This window comes from Rhinatrema bivittatum, chromosome 4, assembly GCF_901001135.1.
Source record: "Rhinatrema bivittatum chromosome 4, aRhiBiv1.1, whole genome shotgun sequence".
In the NCBI taxonomy this organism is placed as follows: domain Eukaryota; kingdom Metazoa; phylum Chordata; class Amphibia; order Gymnophiona; family Rhinatrematidae; genus Rhinatrema; species Rhinatrema bivittatum.
Window position 1 is genome coordinate 25,196,111 of NC_042618.1, and position 14,447 is coordinate 25,210,557.

Genomic DNA, 14,447 nt, shown 5'->3' on the forward strand with positions numbered 1-14,447 from the left:
GGCAATGGTGGAGGGGTGGGCAGACCATAGAAATGCAGTGGTGGCAGGAAGAAGTATTGACTTTAGCAGTTTAAAAGAAAATTGTTCTTAGGTGCCCAAAGGGATGGGAAGCAGAGAGTTCTGTGGCTCAGGGTATTGGGAAGGAGAGTAGGAGGGCAGGCTAATAAAAAATGGTTATGCAGTGCTGGGAGGGAGGTAAGCAAGGGAGAATCACAGCTCTCAGGTCAGCAGGTTACTAAAATGATAATGGAGAGAACAGTGCTTAGGAGATTGCAGCTTGAGATGGGTTTTTTTTTTATATTGCTTTATGGCTTGTGGGAGGGTTCCTGAGCTCTGGCTGGCCAGATTTAGGCTCCTGCAGTGCTGTGATTTAGTCCTGTAAGTTAGGCAGTGAAAATCATGCTAGCCACCTCACTTTTCCATCCTTCGTAACCTTATCCCATGGACTGCCCAGAATATCAGTGGTTAAATTTACCTGCCTTAGGGGACTAAATGTATCCAAATAGCTCAAACAGTTTTCAAGGGCTGTATAGATATTGAACTTGCTGTGTTTTGGGATAGTCTTTGGGTAGGTTTTACGTGCAGATTTTGCTCCAAGTTTAAAAGTGAAAGCATGCCTGTCCTTTACCTATGAAACTTGCTCTGGCACCTGCTTTGCTCTGCAGATAATTTTTCAATTAAAAATGTCATCTATTCACTTTATATTCTTCCAAAGATCTACACCAGGGTGTTCATCTCCATTCCTCAAGAGCCACAAACAGGATATCCACAATGAACATGCATAAGGAGGTCAATATTAAAAAGTCATTTGGTCGGATAACTGAAAAGTTATCCAACTAAATGGCTACTCGGCCATATTGAAAGCCGTATGCAGGTTAATTCTAGCCGAATAAGCTGGGGGTGGGCGGGAGGCATTTCCGGGAGGAGCAGAGTTAGCTGCTTACGTTCTGTGCCTAACTCTGGTAAGCAGAGTTCGCCAGTTATACATAACTTTAAGATAGCTGAGAATATTCAGTGGTGCAACCGCGTCACTGAATATACTCTGCCAGTTAGCCTGGCTAACTACCACAGCCACACAGCGGCTGAATATGGACCCCGAGACAGATGAGCATGTGTAACTCACCTTTAGTAAAAGGTAATGAAAACATATCAGATGCGTTACTTGTGACCTTACAGGGTTGCAAATTGAGGGGCCGATGCAATATAGTGCACGTCAAGCGATTGTACTGTATAACCCGCATTGGATTCGGGTTGTATAGGCACTAATTAATCCTCTTATGCAATAAGGGGATTAGCACCTCTACAACACACATCAAACTCGGAGTGAATCTAATAGCGCTAATGACATGCAAATGCATGTGATTGAGGCTATTAGCATTCACTCGCAATGCAAAAAAAAAAAAAAAAGTGTGTCTAGGTTGCACATTTAGGGGTAGATTTTCAGAGCCCTGCTCGCCTAAATCCGCCCAAAACCGGGCGGATTTAGGCGAGCAGGGCCCTGCGCGCCGGGAAGCCTATTTTACATAGGCCTCCCGGCGCGCGCAGAGCCCCGGGACTCGCGTAAGTCCCGGGGTTCTCGGAGGGGGGCGTGTCGGGGGGCGGGCCCGGTCGTCGCGGCGTTCCGGGGGCGTGTCGGCAGCGTTTTGGGGGCGGGTACGGGGCGTGGCTACGGCCCGGGGGCGTGGCCGCGCCCTCCGTACCCGCCCCCAGGTCGCGGCCCGGCGCGCAGCAGGCCCGCTGGCGCGCGGGGATTTACGTCTCCCTCCGGGAGGCGTAAATCCCCCGACAAAGGTAAGGGGGGGGTGTAGACAGGGCCGGGCGGGTGGGTTAGGTAGGGGAAGGGAGGGGAAGGTGAGGGGAGGGCAAAGGAAAGTTCCCTCCAAGGCCGCTCCGATTTCGGAGCGGCCTTGGAGGGAACGGGGGGAGGCAGCGCGGCTCGGCGCGCGCAGGCTATACAAAATCGATAGCCTTGCGCGCGCCGATCCAGGATTTTAGTGGATACGCGCGGCTCCGCGCGTATCTACTAAAATCCAGCGTACTTTTGCTTGAGTCTGATGCGCAAGCAAAAGTAGGCTGATCGCGCTTCTTTTAAAATCTACCCCACAGTGATCAGAAATTAACGACTGCCTAGAGCTGGTGTTAATTGCTGAGGGCTCCTTAAACCAGTACAGAAAAGCAGAAAAAATTGCTTTTCTGTAGTGCCTCCTACTTACCGTATTTTCCGGCGTATAAGACGACTGGGCGTATAAGTCGACCCCCAACTTTTCCAGTTAAAATATAGAGTTTGGGATATATTCGCCATATAAGACTACCCCTCTTCCAACGCATTCCAACATTTACAGCAGGAGGGAGTGACTCGAGGAGTGAGGGCGCGCTGCCCGATTGGCCGGTGCTGGGCAAAAGGGGCTTGCCGAAGCACCGGCCAATCGGGGAGCGGAGAATGAACATTTTACAGGATCCGGGGGGAGTGATTCGAGGAGTGAGGGCGCGCTGCCCGATTGGCCGGTGCTGGGCAAAAGGGGCTTGCTTCGGCAAGTCCCTTTTGCCCAGCACCGGCCAATCGGGGAGCGAGGGAGCACAGAATGAACTTTTTTACTGCATCCGGTGAGGGGAGGGAGTGACTCGAGGAGTGAAGGCGCGCTGCCCGATTGGTCAGTGCTGGGCAAAAGAGGCTTGCTTTGGCAAGCCCCTTTTGCCCAGCACCAGTCAATCGGGGAGCGAGGGAGCGGAGAATGAACTTTTTTGTTTTTTTTTTTAGTCAAAGGAAGAATTTTATTAACATTCTGTTCACCGTTTATGATCTTGGTCTCTCCTTCTTGCCTTTATACAAGGCTAACAGGGAAACATTGGCTACTTTTACAACCTTGAATCGGACACCAGGAATATCACCAACAGTATGGGGGGGATGGAGTGACTCGAGTGAAGGCACGGTGCCCGATTGGCCGGTGCTGGGCAAAAGGGGCTTGCCGAAGCACCGGCCAATCGGGGAGCGGAGAATGAACATTTTACAGGATCCGGGGGGAGTGATTCGAGGAGCGAGGGTGCAGAGAATCAATTTCTACGGCGTCCGGAGGTGAGGGTGAGTGACTCGGGGAGCGAGGGCGCGGGGAATCCACCACACACTGTAAATTTGGATTACCGGCGCATAGGACACACTCCTTATTTTCAGGGGAAAAAAGTGCGTCCTATACACCGGCAAATATACGCCCTATAAGACGACATCCGGCATATAAGACGACCCCCGACTTTTGAGAAGATTTTCAGGGGTTAAAAAACTCGTCTTATACGCCGGAAAATACGGTAATATTGTTGCGATATTAAGTAAAAGGAAAAAGTAAAGTAATTTAACTAAAAAAAAAAAAGTAAACAAAAAATGCCAGCAGTCGGGTGCAGGAAACAGACGCTCAATTGAGAAGTGTCCGTTCCTCAACCCCCTAGCTGTGCGGTGTTTAGGAAACCCGACGCCGAGTATATTGGCGTCGGTTTTCCTAACCAGTGGAGGGCCACGCACTTGGGCTCTCCTTAGCAAGGAGGCACTAGAGGCGCTCAAGCGCCCTAACGCCTCCTTGCTAATGCGACCCCCTAATTTAAATATTGCATGGCGCCCCCATTGGGGGCGCCTGGCGGCGCATTAACAAAGTGGCCGCTGTCTGTTGAGCGCCCGCTTTCTCCGCCAAAATATTGCATCGGCCCCTGAGTGCTATCTCTTTAAGAGCAGAAGAATTCCAGGCTTGCACTGAGCACGTGCAGACAGAATGCTGATCCTGTTAGCCCAAGACAGACGGTAGTCTGCTCTGATTCAATGCCTAAAAATGATTATTTGCTTGCAATTAAGGATTAATGCATTGTGAGGACTTTGGGTTATCTACTGCCAGTGGGGCAGGAGGATTTCTTCTGCTGTCAGCTACTGGATTGTGGATTTCCTAAAGGGCTTATCTGCACAAGCAACAGGAACTACTTCTCCAACCATTTCATGCTTTTCATCAGCAGCAGAGGAGGACAAGAGAGTTGGGATTTTGGCTGTTTGTTGTGCAAGGACTTAAAGCTTCTATTAAAAGTGCACACACTTTATACATTGCAAATGAACTCAATTGCATGAATTTGTGAACCATTATATATATCTGCTTTGGTGAATAAACAAATCCATTCCATTCTAGTAAAACTGAATGAGTTGTGTATCTTCATGATTGATACGGGGTTAATGAGTGAAACTGAAAATGTGTGCAGTCTTGAAATGATTCTGTATACAGAAATATGTATGTATATATAGAGTGAGAGAGAGAGAGAGAGAGCAGTGCCTTCATTGTATCTCATGCATATTCATATAGGTATCCAGAAGGCCAGGCCTGTTTGTGGGTCTTAAGGACTGGAGATGGCCATCCCTGCCTTAAACACTCCACCCAGGAACGTCTTCTCACAAGGTGGCCAAAGTACTTAACCCACATTGAGAGAGGACAGTTTCAGCCGGATGATTTACATGAGTAAAATGCTTTTTGCCCACATAACTGGTTTTGAAAATTGCTCTCATAAGAATGAGCGAGGTCCTCTATTTGTGAAGCCAAGATTTGTGTCTTGTATAAAGACCTATGTTTAAGGCCTAATCCTAAATTTTGATTCTCTGCAAACTTTAAACAACTACAACAGTATTAGTTTTACCCGTAGCGCAATTTTGACATCCATTTCTTCATTGTTGACCTTGACAAAGCATCTTCCACCTGCTTCAGTTTTCCTTCATCAGGCAAAATCACAAATGCTGAAGCATCTCCTTTGTAAGGCAAGCGCACTATAGTGCAACCCAGTTCTTCATCATGAGCTTTGTAATACATGCCACTTCGGAACATCATAGGAACTTGTACAACTGTGTTCTCATCTACGTGGAAATCTCCTATCTTTGTGTCATTAACGCTAAACGGTTTTTCCCATTCGCCTTAAGAAAGAGGAGAAAAAGAAGGGGAGAAAGATAATTCAGTGTTCTAAAAATTTGCAGTATTGAAAACATATAATTCATCTGTAACTGCATACATTTGGGAATTTTGGGTATCAAAAACTCATTAAAAGTATTAATTTCATTTTGATTGTGGATTGACATCGATATTCAGAGAGCCAGCAGGCAGGTAAGTTATCCAGGTTCAGTTGTGCGTGTAATCTGAATATTCAGCTGGACTTACCAGATAAATCTGCTGCTGAATATATCCGGATTAAGTTATGCGCACAACTTTACAGCATTTATTTTGTCTACTAGACTTATTCAGTAACTATAGCCAAATTATCTTTGCACACTGGCAAAACTTTAACCCCCAGCCCTGGAATGCCTCCAGCACCACCTCTTTTTATCGGGATAAATTTTATGTGCACAATGAGCTCTGCACACAAAATTTATCTATTAGAGTGGGGAAACATTTAAATCTTGGCTCTTGTCAGCCGAACTCCAAAATTTAGCTAGACAAAGCCTTTGAATCCTGGCCCCATTACTTGTTGCCTGGTCTGTGCTGTCATTTTAGAAGAAGGCTACCTGTACCCTCTATGTTTCATAACAATGCACAAGAACTGATAACACCCACCTTGTATCAATGAAAAAATTTACTATATAAACGATAGGCCTGCATCTCCTAGGGACAAACCCATTACCAAGACGGTCACAAATGACCTCATATTCATGTGATCAGACGGGTGTATATGGGCTAGTAGGATGTCCCAAAGAGCACTCCATGGACCATGACTGCAATCAAAGTTGTAGGGGAGCAGAATACTGATTATTTTTTGTTTTTAAGTAAAAAACCTATACCTAACAAGTATTATTTTTAATTGAAGGGTGTACACAGGGACCTTCACTGCTTGCTGTGTGTTTTTCTGAAATTGTGCATAGTACCTAGTAGGATGTACATCTTGCTTTCAAGGTGCATCAAAGCAAGACCGGTAGACAGCAGCATGCTCAGACTTTGGGAAGTGCAGTGATGGAAAGGGCAAGATGGTTGTAACTGTTGCCCTCGGACAATGTGCTGTTACTCTAAGTTGTTTTCTGCCCTGGCAATGAGGCAATTGCACCAACAGATCCCAGTGTTGCAGGCAGGAATTTATGGACTTGCTCTTGAATTAACAAAAGAGCATTAGGCATCCTAGGCGAACCTTCTGCCTTGAGCCCCCCCCCCCCTCCCCCCGAAGTCCAGGCCACAGCCCCGACCTCCCAGGCCCAAACACACAAGTAAAAATTATGCAACAATAAAATGAAGAAATATAAAACGTCAGTAATAATAAAACCATACTAGTAAAAGGAATATATCAAAATAGCAGACAAATAGGGACAGTCAATAATTAAAAACTCAAATTAATAAAAATGTTCCAGCTCTAAAAGTAAAACTGAAAAACAGCACACACATCAAATATTATGAGCATACACACACACACACACACACACACACCCCGCTTCACACAAGTTCCCTCCCTCTCTGGCGCACACACCCATACACAGGTTCCCTTTCCACACCACAAATGCACTCTCACTACCTCACACAGGCTCCCTCTCTCTATCTCATACACACAGCGTAGGGTCTGCCAAGTCTACTTCTCTTGGCCGCAAACAAGATGGGCTTTGCTTGCGGCCCGCCGAGTCTTTATTCCTCTCTGCCGGGATCGGGATGGGCTCCACTTGTGGCCCCTTATGGCTCTCTTTGACATCCTGTACTGGTTGGTGCCCTAGGCGACTGCCTAGTTTTGTCTACTGGACGCGCTGGCCCTAGGGAGCGGGTATTATCACAAATGTACTACTCATGTGAGTTTCTAGTCAGGTGAGCATTATGTAATGGATCGTAGAGGCTGTACTGGATAAGCACACACTAGCAGCACAGGAATTAAAAGCAATCACAGTAGGGGAGGTCTTGAAGTTTCTCTCTATTCAGAGTACTGCTAGGGAGGATCTTGTTCAAGTCATAGGGATAAGTACTTCAAGCGATCATTACAAATGTATTAAACTATTGCACAATACAGAATTATTTTTTTCTCTTTCTGAGCTCACAACCAGTTATTTTAGTCAGCTACCAGATGAAAATTCTTGTAACTATTTTCATCTGGCTGCATGATATGTCTTACCTCTAAAATATATGCAGTTAAGAAGAAGCATTAAAGTTTCCTCATCAATAGTCGTTAAGAAGTCAACAATCTTTCCATGTGTTTTTTCCTCTACATAATCATTGACCTGCTTTACAGCTTCAGATGTATTCTTGAAGTCAGTAGCAAATGATGTCGCCTCATAATAATGTTTCATGTCACCTGAAAACTTGTCTAGGACTTTGAAATCTTTTTGAATGAAAACAGCATTTCCTGTGTTCACCTGAAGCTTGCTGTCAGGCTTGTTCAACATGTGGATCAGATGTTGAAATGCCCTGGGTATCTCTTCTTTTGGGAGATCAGTGTGGTTCAGTCTTAATCCTTCAATAATCTGGTTTAATGTTTCAGTCTGGGCACCTAGGGAGAGCATGGCCAGAGAGGTGGAGATGCTCAGAGGAGAGAAGAACACGTTAGTGGAAGCTCCAGGTGAAGTAACCTGATGATAAAAATCAAATGCAAAGTCAGCATTGCTTGGGGCTATTTTGTGACAGGTGACATTTTTGTGGTCATGCTTTTCTGAATCCTTGTGGTGGTGGTGGTGGTGGTGGTGGTGGTGGTCATCATCATCATGGTCTTTATGATGATCCCCATGGACCACAGCATGGAGCATCAAAATGCATAGACAGAGACAGAGGACAAACCGCATTGTTCTTGTGAATGATTCTGTAAAATAAATACATAAATAAAATCATCATTTTCAACATTAGCAACATAGGTTAATGGAAAGCATTTGCATTGTATAAACATTAAGTGACATCACTGGCTCTTTGGTGCAGTGGTTTGTATTCTGCAAACAGTGCATGGCTTCTATTTTTAAAAAAAATGTTGCCATAATAGGGACGGGCATAAATCCCTTCTAAAAATAGGGTCCTATGTATTAAAGGTACAAGTAAATCACTTGTAGGAACCCTGCAGTTTCTTTGTTCTTAAGATTGCAAACTCTCTGGCTTTTCCCTAGACTGTACAGATTGTATGCTTAGTGTCCAGAAACTGAAGGAAGAGCTTCAACACCTGAAAGTGTATCCTGAGATGTGGTACAGAGCCTACCACTGTAAGAGAAGTCCATTATAAATATGTGCCTGATGTGGCTCTGTTATGTTTTGTAGAGTTTGGGTGGACCCTTGGACATTGTGGCAGCTGACCACGCCCACAGGGGGAAGTCCCGTGAGGGGCCACAGGTCAGGCTCAGCTCTGGACACACAAACACAGATTATATCTTTTATTGGACAGTTTATGGAACCACCAGAGGTGGCGGAAGTGAGTAGAAGATGGAGCCCGGCTGGGCTAGTATTCCTTAGGACGCTGCAACATTGGTTTCTCCGGTAGCAGTTCTGTAGGGAGAAAATCTAAGAAAATGAGTACACAAAGATATGCACAGAGTCCCCAGTGTAGAGAAGCACTGAGATAGGAAGAGTTGGCCCTTGAGGAGCGAGTACCAGATCCCTGGGCAGAGAGACTCGTAGGCACGTACTCACACAGTAGTTCTCCGTGGAAGGTGGCACTGGTGCTGGAACAGAGGCAGGCCCTCAAGGAGCGAGTACCTGGTTCCAGGGAATCAGCTCTGAGGAGATGTAGCTGTACTCACAGATGGTGTCTGTAGCGAATTCTTCCAAGTAGAAGAGGAGATGGACACAGGCAGCGGTTCAGGGAACATGGGCCCTCGAGGTGCGAGTACCGGTTCCTGGTCGCGACCTGAAAGAAGCAGAGCGGCCCCCGAGGAGCGGGTACCTCAGTAACAGCTAAGAGTCCAAATAGGAGATGGAGGCAGAGTAGCTGGGTACGGAGAGCGAATCCCATCCGTAGAATTCCCCCTTGCTAACTCAAAGGCTAGCAAACAAATGTAGGCTTAAATATTCGGGAAGCGTAACGTCATCGCACCATACAGGAAATAAGAATGAGGGCCGCGCGTCGCGCGCGCCCTAAGGTACCTGAGGAGCATGGCAGGAGGCAGTGCCCAAGCCAGTCTGGGAACGCAGGAGGGGACAGCAGGCAGACGCCACGGAAGCCAAACGTCCACATGGAGCAGGAGGAGTAGCAGAAAAAGAAAGGTAGGTGGAGTGAATCCGTCAGGCAGTGACGGTCACTGCCTGATGGTCACTGCCTGACGGTCACTGCCTGACGGTGGCAACAGTACTCCCCTTCAAAGGGCAGTCTCCTCTGTGGGTACCAGGTTTTGGTTTCCAAGAATACAAGAGATGGAACTGATGGAGCATCTCTTTGTCAAGGATATTTGCCAGAGTCTCCCAAGAATTTTCTTCGGGGCTGAAACCTTCCCATGAAAGAAGGTATTCCCAAGTCTTGCCTTGTCTTCAGACATCCAGAATGGCTTCGACCTTGAGTTCTAGGTCGTCTTCTGCATTGATGGGTGATGGTTCCTGAGTCTTGGAAGAGAATTCACTGAGAATGAGTGGTTTCAGAAGTGAAACATGAAATGCGTTGTGGATATTCAATCCAGGCGGTAGCTTCAGACTGTAAGTGAGGTTGCCAAGACATCGGAGGAATGGAAATGGTCCAACGTAACGAGGAGCAAATCGAGTGGAGGGTAACTTCAGTCTAAGGTGCTTAGTGGAAAGCCAGACTTTGTCTCGATGTTCAAAGATAGGAGCTTTGGAATGGTGAACGTCATAACATCTTTTGGCTCAATCACTCGCTTTGAGTAGCATTTCTTTCGTCTGAATCTATAATTGATAGATATCATCAGCAGTGGATTGAGCTGCTGGGGCCGTCACTGAGAGCTTCAGTGGAAGTGGCGGTGATGGTGAACGTCCATATACCACTTCAAAAGGTGTTGATCCAGTGGAAGTTGCTGGATGAGAGTTAATGGCGAATTCAGCCCACGGTAACAGTTCGGCCCAGATATTCTGACGGGAGCTCACATAGACCCGAATGAACTGTTTCAGGGTCCTATTCATCCGTTCTGTTTGGCCATTTGATTGAGGATGATAGGCTGATGAGTAGTCTAGAGAGATGTCTATTACATCTATTACATCTATTACTTTCCCCTGCTAATTATCTTCACTGCCTTGTTTAACTCACTTGTTAAAACTAACATGTACATATGTATATAATTCCTGTATATAATTCCTGTATTATCATCTCCTGCCCCTGTTAACCCTCTCCCTGTTAATGTTAATATTGTAAAGCTGGTTGCTAAGTTATGTTATATTGTGAACCGAGGTGATGTTTTTCAAACGTGCCTCGGTATATAAGAAACCTTAAATAAATAAATAAAATAAAATAAAATGTCGAAAATTTTGCACAAGGCCATCCATAATCTTTCCGTGAACTGTGATCTTCGGTCCGATACTATGTGCTTTGGTAGACCGTGAAGGTGAAAGATGTGTGTTATGAAGAGCTTTGCAAGCTCCAAGGCTGAAGGTAAGCCAGGCAGCGCCACGAAGTGGGCCATCTTGCTGAAACGGTCGACTGTAACCCAGATGGTATTCATACCTCCAGAAGGAGGAAGATCAACTACAAAATCAGTAGCGATATGCGTCCACGGCTGCTCTGGAGCTGGAAGTGGTTGCAGCAATCCCCACGGTTGGCCAGAAGTAGGTTTATGCTTGGCACAGATGGCACAAGATGCCACATAGGAGAATGTATCCTCTTTGATCGTTGGCCACCAATAATACTTCTGGAGCTTCAGCAAGGTATGGTGTTGACCAGGATGGCCAGCCAGCTTGGAATTGTGAGCCCAATAGAGCACTTTCTTCCTGAGATGTTTAGGCATGATGATTTTACCAGCGGGTACAGAATGGGTAGCTCCCAAGATGACTTTCTTCGGGTCGATTATGTGCTGAGGTTCTTTGGGAACATCTTCTGAGAGAAAGGAGCGTGACAAGGCATCAGCTCTGGTATTCTTGTCTCCGGGGCGATATTTGAGCACAAAGTCAAAACAGTTAAAAAATAAGGACCATCTGGCTTGTCTATGGTTAAGACGTTGTGCCTGGCGGAGATACTCTAGATTTTTATGATCCGTAAACACGGTAATTTGATGTTGACCGCCTTCAAGCCAAGGCTGCCATTCCTCAAATGCCAATTTAATAGCCAGGAGCTCTTTATCGCCGAGCCCATAGCTCTTCTCTGCTGGAGAGAAACATAGCGAGAAGAAAGAGCAGGGACGTAATGCTTTAGAGTCTCCGGTTTGGCTCAATACAGCCCCCACACCAATGTCAGAGGCATCGACCTCTATGATGAATGGCTTGTTGGGGTCCAGATGACGTAGGCAGGATTCGGTGGAAAAGGCAATCTTTAAGTTCTCGAACGCGGAAATGGCCTCCGCAGACCATTTAGAAGCATTGGCCCCCTTGCGGGTCATGGCAATTAAGGGCACAGTTAAGAAGAGTAGTTCTTTATAAAGCTTCTATAATAATTGGTGAACCCCAAAAACCGTCTCAGAGCCTTCAGGCTGGTAGGCTGGGACCAATTTTTAATACTCTCGAGTTTTTGGGGATCCATCTGGAAGCCATCTTTAGAAACAATGTAGCCAAGAAAAGGCACAGAGTCCTTATGGAATTCGCACTTGGATAGCTTGGCATGTTCTTGTAGTTTTTGTAGTACTTGTTTGACGTCTTCTAGATGAGTGGAAAAATCCTGCGAGAATATCAAGATATCATCTAGGTATACCACGACACTCTTGTACAATGGCTCCCGCAAGATGTCATGAATGCGAATTAAATTGTAGGCCCCCTTCAGGTCAAGTTTTGAAAATATTTTGGCACCGTGAAGCCGGTCAAACAGCTCTGAGATTGAAGGCAGGGGATATTGGTCTTTGATCGTGATCTCATTCAGACCTTGACAGTTGATACAAGGACGCAAGATACCGTCCTTCTTCCCCACGAAGGAGAATACATCACTGAATAATGCGTATTGAGGCGGCAGTCCTGTCATCACTGGAGTCGTAGGCATGCAGAGGACAGAAGACACCTCCTTAAGGCACTTGCCGTGACAACCTGGGCCCCAGCGGGAAAGTTCCAAGGTGGCCCAGTCGAATTGAGGCTGGTGCAACTGCAACCAGGGTAACCCCAGAACGATAGGGTGCATAGCCTTCTCCAACACAAAGAAGGAAATCGATTCTCTATGGAGGGCTCCGGTGCGAAGGGTTACCGGTTTGGTTCACCAGGTTACATCACCTGGCAAAGGCTCTCCATGGATTGAGGACAAGAGCAGTGGAACTTCCAAAGTGATGAGGGGAATCCTCAAGTGTTCCACTAGGCGTCAAAGTATAAAGTTGCCTCCTGCCCCTGAATCCACCAGGGCAAGAGTTTGAACTTTGGACGGTCCACAGGTCAGGGAGACTGGGAGAGAGAGCGGAGGAGAGGTCATGGTAAGGCCTAAGAACAGTCCTCCTGCAGGACTTAGGCCTGTCCGTTTCTCAGACGAATTGGGCATGTTGGGACATCGTGACCAGTCTGTCCACAGTACATACACAGGCCATGCCTCTTCCGAAGTCTTCTCTCTTTTGAAGTCAAATGACCGTGACCAAGTTGCATCGGTTCTTCTCCACTGGCGACTGGTATTGCTGGAATTGTCTGGAGTGCAGGTTTAGCACGAACCTCCTTCTGAACCGGTCTAGTGGTAGGCTTGAGCTCTTTCCCCTTATCATGGAGCCGGTGGTTGATTCTAGTAGCCAAAGCCACTAGTTCATCCAGTGAGTCAGGTGTCTCGCGAGCAGCCAGCTCATCTTTCAAGCGAGTATCCAGACCTCTAAAGAAGAGGGTTTTCAGACATTTGGAATCCCAGCACAGTTCCGCAGCGAGAGTTTTGAACTCTATTGCAAAATCAGCCAGTGGTCGGTTGCCTTGCTTCAGGTCCACCAGGGTAGAACCAGCAACGGTCACTCGAGCAGGATCGTCAAAGACGGACTTAAACAAATCCAGAAATCCGTCAATATCCTGCAAAATTGGATCCTTACGTTCCCACAACATCGAAGTCCAAGACAAGGCCCTTCCATCGAGATAATATAGAATGCATGTAGTCTTGGCGTAGGCCATGGGGAAGTGAGAAGGCTGTAAGGCGAAATGCATGCAGCATTGATTTAGAAAACCTCTAGCCCTTTGAATCTCACCAGAGAAACGAACTGGAGCAGCCAGAGGTACAATTGTTTTTAAAATTACTTCTGGTAGGGAGTATTTCCACTATCTGCAGTTAAGACATTGTCTTCAAGATCCCTACATTAAAGAGAATGTGAGCAGACAGAGTTCAGCTTTTGAAGGTTTGTGTTGCCACACAGATGAGTTGAAAGGTACCATTTCAAATCTTTATGTGTGGTTGTCTGAGTGGGACTTGACCCCACACCGTTTTCAGCAGGCATGGGCAAAGGATTTGCAATCACAATGGACGCAGGCACGCTGGAACAGCTGCTTTCAGCAAGCAACCCAAGGAGTTATCTCCGCTAGTATTATGGAAACCAATTATAAATTGCTGTCCAGGTGGTACCTGACGCCAGCTAAATTACACGCCATATACCCATCTCAGGATGAGAAATGCTGGAGGAACTGTACACAGACAGGTACATATCTGCATATTTGGTGGGAATGTACCAAGTTAGTGCCACTTTGGCAATGGATACGGCAGATGATTTCACAAATGGTACATATTCAGGTGTCCTTTAATCCGGAGACTTTTCTACTGTCGGATTTCCCGGAGCGGTGGCCAAAAAAGATGAGGACTCTGGTGCACCATGTGCTCAGTGCGGCCCGACAGGAAGTGGCGGCACACTGGCGACAGGATAGACCACCAGCAGAGGAGACTGTTATAAAGCGGTTGTGGCTTATGCATTCGTGGTACTATCTAAGAGCTCAACAGCAGGACACAGAAGCAAAACATGTTTCCATTTGGGAGCCCTTTTTACACTGGTACAACGTACATTGAGAGGCGGGAGAATGCCTGGGCATAGAAAGTCCACAAGGGGTGTTTTGCCTTGGCATGAATGTCATTCTTGGATTTAAAGAATCTTCAAGGTTAGGAATTGGCGAACTGCAGACTGAACATTAATTGACTCTCATAACCAGGATCAGCTATAAATTACGGAAAAAGATTAGGGGGGTGGGAAGAGGGAGGGGGGGGGGAAGGGGGGGGGGGAATGGAAAAGCATGGCGAGCCAATGGTTATAAATGTTTTATGGAATGTTTCATTTGTATGTCTTTATGGCTATGTTACTGTTGAGATTGCCAATAAAATTTAACTATAATAAAAAAAAAAAATAAATTACTTCTGGTAACTGACCATTATAGGAAGTAGTGCTTTGATTCTTTTGTGCTTGTAGCTGATGGTACGCAGAAGTGAGTTTCTCCAGTGCGTCTTGTTGTTCAGCAGTGCGCCAGGCCAGGCCCGGTACGGCC

At 46.4% G+C, this 14,447-nt stretch overlaps 1 protein-coding gene across 2 annotated transcripts in view; it reads right to left on the reverse strand.

The window, feature by feature from the left end:
* Positions 1–14,447, reverse strand: part of LOC115089683 (alpha-1-antitrypsin-like) — a 56,330-nt gene that overhangs the window by 20,501 nt on the left and 21,382 nt on the right. For both annotated transcript variants that reach the window (XM_029597879.1, XM_029597880.1), the window contains exons 2-3: positions 7,087–7,767; positions 4,657–4,927 (exon numbers count right to left, since the gene is read on the reverse strand). In XM_029597879.1, the coding sequence (XP_029453739.1) occupies positions 4,657–4,927; positions 7,087–7,750 (935 nt within the window). In that variant the 5' untranslated portion in view covers positions 7,751–7,767. The remainder of the gene's footprint in view (positions 1–4,656; positions 4,928–7,086; positions 7,768–14,447) is intronic.